Here is a 10894-nt window from a genome sequence, read left to right as displayed (position 1 = left end):
AAGCGTAACGGTCGTACATACAAACAAGCAGAATAATAGTATAGATAATGTATCAAATCGTTTGTTGGTGTTTAACTCAAAGTATATTTGGGATTCGATGTGCAACAATGTGTAAAAAGATATAAAATCAACCTTGTAATCCTATTTATAAAGAAAGATTCCTAAAAATAAGACAACAGTACATAGTTCTAGTTTTAGTAAGCTTAGTTAGAAAAATGCTTACTAGAGTAAGTGTAGTTAGTTGTTGCTTGCCAATCTTTCAGGTTAAAAAATGACGTTTTATCGTGTAAGGACTTACCTAATAAGTTATTTCTCCTCAAACGGTTTCGTTGAATTTTTACATCGCTTCTTAAAGCCAAATTTTATTTCCCCGAAATGGCCTGGGGTCATCTGTTTTAACCATTCGCACCACTATACAGTAGTGTGTTGTCTGTCAATCAGTTAGTAGACACTAAAATGACTTCATATAAGGGACGCTTAGCGTTGCAATTTGTACTGTCGTGACGCGAGTAAAACGTGCGAATGCCATGAATCACGAGAATAATTATACACTCTGTAGGCTACAACACAACATGAGATATAAACTTCAAAAGCAAGAAATAAAAATATTTGTTACTCTTAATTTTAGTTTTATTTACTTTTGAACCAGAACACTTTCGGGGACCTTACAGAAGAACCGCACATATAGTTTAATATATTAATATTTGAATATAATGGATATAGTTATTTTGTTTTGAGAATATTTATGGGTATTTCTTATAGTCACAAGCCCCTATGAAACTTCTTTTTGGTGGTGGCTTGTATCACTTAGAATGAGCAGTCATTCGGGGGAAAAAGAAACTCTAATTCTAGTATATCTATTGTAATGGCATTAAAATGCAGTTTCAAAAACTGTACCATTGTCTTTTGATCGCTCTCAGTCTTTAAGTAATGGTCTTTAGAAATAACTTATAAAACTATTCAAAATGAAAAAATAATACTCGTGTTCCCACTTACCAGTGATAGTCGATATTAGGAGAATAATGCTAGTTTTCTCAGAGAATAGACTAATTCTGTTCTTAGAAACGAGTCGTCTCTCCAGCAGCTTCAGGATAAACATCGTTACAAGCAAAAAGACCGCTCGTTCTCCGAAAAGAATGAATTAACGTATATAAGGCTTTGCTTAGGTATAGGTATGTGGTGTTGATTTTTTCAAATTCTACAACTTACAGATCTATGCTTGAATTTAAGTTAAATACGCTTATCTGTTGACCTAAAGAGAAGAGAAACAACAAAGTCTTGACGACACGGTACCAAATCTTATAGGTCTTTGTTTTTTCAATAATAAATTTGTTCTAGTTGTCTAGTTGAAAGTTTTGTTCTGGGACAACGTTACAATAGTCAGCACATTTCCAGCTGTTAATTCTATCTCTTCATAGTACTTTAAATTGTTCGCAAAACAAAGTTTTCAACATATTCGTGCAAAAAGAGTTCAATTTAAATATTCCAAAAGATATTAAAAATGCTACACAATATTTACGACGTGAATAAAGCTCGAGGAAATAAGTCGATAATTTAATAATGCTGTCAAAACTTCCACTACCAAAGTACTTGCTTGCATCTCGTGCACCCGCATCAAGAACTGCCACACAATGCTCGTGCTTAGCTGGAAACTTCTCTGTCCCCTTCTACACGATAAGAAAACTTAGCGCCCTCTAGCGAGCTCGCAAAGCACAACATTTAAGTTGAACCCCGTAATGTGTTCATATTTCAATGTGTTATTTTATAATCCTTAATATAGTCATGTCAGCATCTTGTTTATAGAAACTTTGGTATTATTTGGTTGTTTCATAGTCCTTATTATAGTCATGTCAGCAACTTTGTTTATAGAAACTTTGGTATTGTTTGGTTATTTTGTAGTTCTTAATATAGTCATGTCAGTAACTTGTTTATAGAAACTTTGGTATTGTTTGGTTATTTTGTAGTCCTTAATATAGTCATGTCAGCAACTTGTTTATAGAAACTTTGGTATTGTTTGGCTATTTTGTAGTCCTTAATATAGTCATGCCAGCAACTTGTTTATAGAAACTTTGGTATTGTTTGGTTGTTTTGCAGTCCTTAATATAGTCATGTCAGCAACTTGTTTATAGAAACTTTGGTATTGTTTGGTTATTTTATAATCCTTAGGATAGTTATCTAAGGCACATTTAGTTTCGCTCATTCAAGGAGTGTTTAGTGTAGGCTAGAATAGAAAGAACTGAAAGAAACCATGAGAGGATACCAAGTGAGGATCAAAGCCAGAGGTTTGTATTACTCATTTTCACTTATAACTATCAACTGTACAAGTTCACTATAGACTTATAACTATCAACTGTACAAGTTCACTATAGACCTATAACTATCAACTGTACAAGTTCACTATAGACATAACTATCAACTGTACAAGTTCACTATAGACATAACTATCAACTGTACAAGTTCACTATAGACTTATAACTATCAACTGTACAAGTTCACTATAGACCTATAACTATCAACTGTACAAGTTCACTATAGACTTATAACTATCAACTGTACAAGTTCACTATAGACCTATAACTATCAACTGTACAAGTTCACTATAGACTTATAACTATCAACGATACAAGTTCACTATAGACTTATAACTATCAACTGTACAAGTTCACTATAGACTTATAACTATCAACTGTACCAAGTTCACTATACTCAAATATAGAGAAATTTCAGTCACTTGATGAATATAGTAGCTTCCGATAGTTGGAGATGTTCTCTTTACACGTACCTTATCAGAGCAAGACCACGTGTTTATAAGTTTTCTTGGTGTAAGTCTTAGGACGCGACAACCCAGATTAGGAAATAAGTGTTGATCCTCAATATCCTCGAGTGCGTTGTTACTTTGTGCTGGCTACAGAAGAAAGTGCTCCCGGCGGAATTATCAAAGGATGTTATGGGTTCTTGCTGTAAACTAGAGAAGAAAAAAGTGTTAACACTGGAGAAATAGTACCCACGAGGGAAAAAAGAAATTGTTAATTTTGTTCGAAGAGAAAGTAATAAATTTCATACAAAAACAGATAACCATGTAAAAAAAAAAGTGTTAACATTAAATACGGAAAAAAAAGTTTTTACTTTTAAGCTTATCTACTTCTACTATATCATAACATGAGGTGTGTTTATATTCCTTCGTCTAAGGAAACGTCAGAACCAAAAAATAAAGTCCTTCATTATAAGTTATGGAATAACCTGGTGGTCAGGGCGATCGACTCGCAATCTGCGGGTTCGAATCTTCTTTACTAAACATGCTCACCCTTTCAGCCGTGGGGATGATATAATGTACAGTCAATCCCATTATTGATTGGTAAAGGAGTAGCTCATGATTTGGCGATGGATTGTGTTGACTAGCTGCCTTCCCTCTAGAGTCTAGTTCATTTCTTCAAAACTAGAGACGGCTAGCGCAGATAACCCTCGAGTAGTTTTGCACGAAATTCAAAACAATCCAAATAAACAATCATTGTAAGTTATAAAATCTTACTTATTACTTATTTTTTTACCCTTGTATATGTTTGTACAGATATGTATCAGTACCAACAGATATAACAGTTTCAACATTACTGTCTGACTGCAAAGTAAGTAGTGTTTTTTTTTAAACTTCTTTACGCTATACCTTCAGAGGACAGTTTGAATTTTACGAATCAGTGTGGTTAATATAGTCTGATTGTGGAGTAAGTAGGAATCTGTTAAACGTCTCACTTGACTCCACCTTCAGAGGACAGTTTGAACTTTACGAATCAGTGTGGTTAATATAGTCTGTTTGTGGAGTAAGTAGGAATCTGTGAAACGTCTCACTTGACTCTACCTTCAGAGGACAGTTTGAACTTTACGAATCAGTGTGGTTAATATAGTCTGATTGTAGAGTAAGTAGGAATCTGTGAAACGTCTCACTTGACTCTACCTTCAAAGGACAGTTTGAACTTTACGAATCAGTGTGGTTAATATAGTCTGATTGTGGAGTAAGTAGGAATCTGTGAAACGTCTCACTTGACTCTACCTTCAGAGGACAGTTTGAACTTTACGAATCAGTGTGGTTAATATAGTCTGATTGTGGAGTAAGTAGGAATCTGTGAAACGTCTCACTTGACTCTACCTTCAGAAGACCAGTTTCTACTTCGCGGATCAGTGGGTTTACTAAAGTCTGATTGTGGAGTGAATTATCATCTGTTAAACATCTAATTTAATTTTACTTTCACAAGACCGTTTTTACTTTACGAATCAATGTGGTTATTACAGACTGGTTGTGTATAAATGTAGCTTATATACGGATTATCAAACTTCTTTTTTTAACTCTAACTTTAGAAGACAAAGTCTAAACTCTGTGGATCAGGATGGTCATTACAGACTGATTGTGGACGGAAGTGGAGTGTCTGGCGATCTGTCAAAAATTGTTACTTAACACTGCATTTATGCTTCTCTTGTTTACAGAATTTTATCTTTACGGTAAGTTCTTGAGATAAAACAAAATTACATTTTCCACTGAGAGGAATGGATATATATATATATATATATATATGTGTGTGTGCTGGAGTTGTCTTCACAAAATCTCCATTCTCGTTAATATCGTAAAACTTTTCCCTTACGATCATTGTTAAGTGTCTCCGTCTATTGTTAAGCAAACACGTAGTTTGCTAGAATTCACCTTCGTCAGTAATATCAACACGAAGGCATATTCGTTATGTCAACAATATGTATACCTTGTCTCTAACATTTTGTCGACAGAGACCATCCTACTCAAAGACATATATATTATGAAGAACACATACAGCTGCTAAAATGCAGTACTGTATAATTAGAAATTTATTTACGAACTCAAATTTCTGGCTTCTATGGCAACAGTAACTAAGGCAAAAGTTTTATAAATTATATTTACACTCTTAGACGTTACTGCATGATTCCAATAACAACCATACTCTTGCATTAACTAAGGAAATATCTTATAGGATTGGCTGACCAATCGGTAAGCACAACTGCTAGGCAAAGCACCTAAAACAGCTTAATAAAATTATTCAAAAGATATCAACTTAACAAAAATATATTAACGTTAAGTTTTCATACTAATAGAACAAATACAGTTAGTTGCTGAAGAATTGGTTGAGAGCATACATTTCTGTCTAGTTTCTATAATAACAATATAAGTAATGTAGCTAAATGAAGCTAAGTTATTCAATAGATTTCAGGAAGATGATTCCAGTCTAAACTTTCTGTAACAACTAAGTACTGACAGAAACTAAGAACAATTTTGATGGATGAAAAAGATATTTCTTTTTTATTCCCTATGACTAGGGGGCTTCCATTCAAACATCTGTAGAGAACCCAAGCTATTTGTATATGCAAAATATGATGTGTCAGTCGATTACTTTGGCCTTATAAATATTCAGTAGTCGTATTATGGTTAGCCTAGAAAAAATATGGGAAAGAGCAAAGATCTCTTTGATTTTCAAAGGTGTATGATAGTGGTTGTGAATCTTGCAGAAAATTATTCTCAGAGTCAATGAACTATTAAAGAAAGATAATAACATTCACCAGCCATTGGTGATAGACTGAGATAAAAATATCTGGACAGTCTTATTAAGTACAAGGGACTTCATAATGTGCCCGATCTACTAATTCTGTTTACAATTGTTAGGATTCAACTAACTACTCAATTATAAACAAAGGATATTATGAAACTGTAGTCAGAAAATTGTACATTTCAGATCCAAATAGGACAGCTCGGCTTCATTAGCACTTAGAGTTTAAACTGTGGACAATAAATCATTATAAATGTGTAATACAGTCTAAGACTTTTCTGTGCTGAGGATAGAGCATATGACAAAAAAACCCAACTGAGATACTTCATTCAACTTGTGTAATTCAGAAAGTACAAATTGCTAGAGATAGTGTAATAGTATGGGGGAATATTCATGATTCCTTTTGAAGGTCGCATCGTACGGGGCATACCTGAAAGTTGCTGCCAATCATATCCACTCCGCACACTAAATAACCATCCTGTTGGTGTGTGTGTGTGTGTGTTTTCTTATAGCAAAGCCACATTGGGCTATCTGCTGTGTCCTCCGAGGGGAATCGAACCCCTGGTTTGAGTGTTGTAAATCCAAAAATTACCGCTGTCTCACTGGGGGACCCATCCTGTTAGACAAGGGCTTTTCCAATATAATAATCTAACAACAGACCGCATCCTATTTGTTCAAAATTGGTTGTAAAACCATGACAATCATTTCATATATGCAGTTTGTTATTAAAATTACCAAATATCAATCCGATTGAGCGTCATTAGGATGAGTCTGAACGTTCCACTGGCCAACGTTATCATATTTCAGCATTATAAACAATTGCAGTTCATTATTCTTAGCAAATGGGCTACAGTGAAAAAAAAAACACTGTCCGACGCGCTGTTGTATTTTTAGCACAAAGGTAAGCAATAGACTGTCTGTATTCTGTCCACGAGGAATTATATCAAACCCAGTCCATGCAGTGTTGTGGTAAAAAGTAACCCAACCCAGTTTTAGATGGGTTTCTAATATAGTAAACATTGAGTGTAAAATAAATTACTAGAAGTCAGGATGAAGTACAAATATTACTGTCTGATATTCATTACCATAGAATACTCAAAAATACCAAGAAAACATTAATTAACTGTTAAGTTAATTAACCTGGGTGAAAAATCCTAGGATTTGTTTTTATTGCTTGTTTATCAATCTATTATTTTTTCGATAAAACCAATAACTTGTAATAACTCTAAATCACCCACAGAATCCTCGCTAGTGGTACATTTTTATACACAGATCTTAATAATAAAAAAATGTTTCGTCACATTTTTCTAGCATTTAAACGTAGTTTAACCTGGAATAAAGTTTATTTGTCTATTTTACAATGATCAGAAAATCCATTTACACTAATCTGTTCAAAGTGCTTGTAGATTTACCAACTGGTGTTCGACTTCCAAATAAAAATATACATATATGATCACTGTCTCTCAAATTATCTGTTTTACAGAGACATATCAAAAGTAAATAGACACCATTATGTTTATTCAATAGTCATTCAATTAAGAAAGGCATCCAACGGCTCCCATGGCCAAGTCAGTCACCTGATATGAACCCCACTGAGCATGTCTGGGCCATACTTGCTCGAGCAGTGAGAAGAAGTTCCAGAAAACCAGCGTCCCGTGGAGAACTACTTGATGTTCTTCAGGAGAATATTGCAGATCTCGTATATTCCATGCCAGAACGAGTCAAAGTACTGAAAAATGCTAGTGACAATTTGACTAAGTACTGGTGCACATTTGTAAACCATATTGTCAAGTTGATAATGTGAGATAAATGACTATGAGTAGAAATCTGATAGACTGTTGTATCACCTTGATCTTTCATCTTCAAAACCGTTTAATTTTCTAGGATTCTGAGATGATTTGCCAAAGCAATCACTCCCCTTATTTTATTAATGATACAAGATGGTCTAAATAGTAGAATGGATGTTATTGGGTGAACTTTATTTAGAATTAAAATAAAAATATTTTGCTAATTAGTAGAATAATTATGCATTTGTGTTGTAAAAATTAAACTAACAATAGGTTTGTATCAAATAACTTTATAAAAGAAAGATCAGGAACAGGTTACTTACATCATGAAACCTAAATAAGTTAGATGATCATGCTTGAAATAAAAAAAAAAACACCTCACTTGAGAACAAAAATACGATATTCAACAACCAAAGTTCACAACGTTAGTTACATCATGAAACCTAAATAAGTTAGGTGATCATGCTTGAAATCAACCAAAAACACATCATTTGAGAACAAAAAAAAAGCGCTCTTCAACAGCCAAAGTTTAAACTTCTAACTTAAGAACACGGAATGTTTAAAATGTTACAATTTTCACTCTTTATTCGTTTCACATACATTCTTAAATACTGTCTTTGTAGTTATGTAACAACAAACTTGTCTTTGTAGTTATGTGACAATAAACTTGTATTTGTAGTTATGTAACAATGAACTTGTCTTTGTAGTTATGTAACAATAAACTTGTCTTTGTAGTTAAAAATACAAGTTTATTGTTACATAACTACAAAGACAAGTTTATTGTTACATAACTACAAAGACAAGTTTATTGTTACGTAGTTATGTAAGAATAAATTTCACTCATTCCATGAGTTATATAGGTTAGTATTCATTTATTCATTCTCTTTATATGTGATAAATGTACATAACTACAATATTCACTTTTATCAGCGCATAATAAACGTACATAACTACAATATTCACTTTTGTCAGACGCATGATAAACGTACATAACTACAATATTCACTCTTTTCACATATAATAAGCGTACATAACTACAATATTCACTCTTTCCACATATAATAAACGTACATAACTACAATATTCACTCTTTCCACATATAATAAACGTACATAACTACAATATTAATTTTTCCACACATAATAAACTTACGTAACTACAATTTTAACTCTTTCCACACTTTATAAGCGTACATAATTACAATGTTAACTCTTTCCACATATAATAAACGTACATAACTGCAATGTTAACTCTTTACACACACAATAAACGTAAATAGCTACAATCTTAGCTCTTTCCACACACTGCCTAATGAATTAAATCCACATATTCCCGCCTACCATGTACACATAAATAAAATCTTCAGTTTTCTACACGTTATGTATGCACGTATCTCCGATCTTTAATCTATTCACACTTTAAATTCATGTGCATTTATTTTTTCTTCACTTTACATATGGTCGCAAATGCATTATTTTCTCTTTCCACGTGCTATATTCCTATGCTTATATAGGTATAATCTTCACTATTTTTATAAGTAAGGCACAGGTACGTCAAATCTTCACTCTTTACACATATTAGATATGCAAGTATAACCAGTCTTTACTCTTTACTCACGTTAAACAAGTAAGTATAATCTTAACTATTTCCACACGCTAAATTCATTTACTTAATTAATTACAAAGTTCTTTATTTTCGTACATTAGATATGAAAGTAAATACAATTTACATTTTTTAAAAACTTTAGATATGTACGTATAGTCTAAACTCTTCTCACAAGTTGTATTATGTACTTAGATATATGAAGTAAGTATAATCTTTACTCTTCTTCCAACACGTTGTATTCCTGTATTACATAAGTGTAGTCTTCACTCTTTACTTACGTCAGATACGTAAGTATGATATTTACTCTTCCCACATAAGTACAATCTTCACTCTTTACACACATTAGATGTATGTAAGTAAATATAATCTTTACTCTTCTTCCCAAGCGTTGCATTCCTGTATTACATAAGTGCAGTCTTCACTCTTTATTCACGTCAGATACGTAAGTATGATATTCACTCTTCCTACATAAGTACAATCTTCACTCTTTACACACATTAGATGTTTGCAATTAAGTATGGTATCCACTATTTCCAAGGGTTGTTTTTCTGTAGTTTAGATGCACAATACTTATGAAGGCTATCAAACATTTTTAATATGCTATCTTTTTCCTTTTCCTCTCGGGAGGAAATAAAAGCTCACATCATCTTTTTGTTTCCTCTCTAACTAATTTAATTTTCGAGCAAAGACTAAACGTTTTTTGTTTCTTCGTTTTCCCTCAACCAAGTAGCAGTTTTAAACTTTGTAAGTCTTGGATCTCACTGCACTTTCACATATACTCCTAAATTATATTATTTTTACTAAGTCTTGAGAGATGGTCATAGACTCTGAGTATAAACTTAGTTTCCTAGAGCAAACCGAAAGAAAGTTCCCAATGTCCAAGGGAATTCATTCTTTCAAGAGTACCAACAGAAACTTTTGGAACAAAGATTTTATTACAAAGATGCAGCAGCTTCTGGACTTTCAGTAACAACAGTAACAGTAAAACAGTAAAAAAGAAGAGTAGAAGAAATAAGAAAAACATGAAAAAAATGAAAACCACCAGCAACAATAAATAAAACACAATTATAGCAATAATAAAATAATAATGTAGAAAACAATAGATTTATACTATTAATTTCGCATTTGTATTAATATGTCCATAAGGGTAAACGTATTTTAAAATTTTACTATATGTATCTTTATCAGATAATTTGTATTTCATACTAAAGGTCTATATGTATCTTTACCAGATAATTTTTATGTCATGCTAAGGGTCTATTAGTATTTTAATATACCAGTTTTACTAGGTTTATATTAGTAACATAATTTTACTGACTTGCTAGGTTTATATTGCTAACATAATTTTACTGACTTGCTAGGTTTATATTGCTAACATAATTTTACTGATTTACTAGGTTTATATTGGTAACACAATTTTACTGACTTACTAGGTTTCTTTTAGTAACATACTTTTACTGAGTTATTAGATTTATATTGCTAACATAATTTTACTGACTTGCTAGGTTTATATTCGGAACATAATTTTACTTACTAGGTTTATATTGCTAACATTATTTTACTGATTTTCTAGGTTTATATTAGTAGGATGATATTGCTGATTTACTAGGTTTATATTAGTAACATAATTTTACTGACTTACTAGGTTTCTATTAGTAACATAATTTTACTGACTTACTAGGTTTTTATTGGTAACACAATTTTACTGACTTACTAGATTTATATTAGTAACACAATTTGACTGACTTACTAGGTTTCTATTAGTAACATAATTTTACTGACTTACTAGGTTTATATTGGTAACATAATTTTACTGACTTACTAGATTTATACTAGTAACATAATTTTACTGACTTACTAGATTTCTATTAGTAACATAATTTGACTGACTTACTAGGTTTGTATTGGTAACACAATTTTACTGACTTACTAGGTTTCTTT

General features: G+C 32.2%; 1 protein-coding gene across 1 annotated transcript in view; it reads right to left on the bottom strand.

The window, feature by feature from the left end:
- Positions 1-1332, bottom strand: part of LOC106464297 (Down syndrome cell adhesion molecule-like protein Dscam2) — a 98783-nt gene extending 97451 nt beyond the window's left edge. Inside the window, exon 1 of the mRNA XM_022391995.1 lies at positions 997-1332. Within this exon, the coding sequence (XP_022247703.1) occupies positions 997-1099 (103 nt within the window). The 5' untranslated portion in view covers positions 1100-1332. The remainder of the gene's footprint in view (positions 1-996) is intronic.
- Positions 1333-10894: the final 9562 nt, after the last annotated feature.

The sequence above is a fragment of the Limulus polyphemus genome, unplaced genomic scaffold, assembly GCF_000517525.1.
Source record: "Limulus polyphemus unplaced genomic scaffold, Limulus_polyphemus-2.1.2 Scaffold1614, whole genome shotgun sequence".
Lineage (NCBI taxonomy): Eukaryota > Metazoa > Arthropoda > Merostomata > Xiphosura > Limulidae > Limulus > Limulus polyphemus.
The sequence above is the reverse complement of the archived record's forward strand: the minus strand, read 5'-3'. Positions and strand labels throughout refer to the sequence as shown.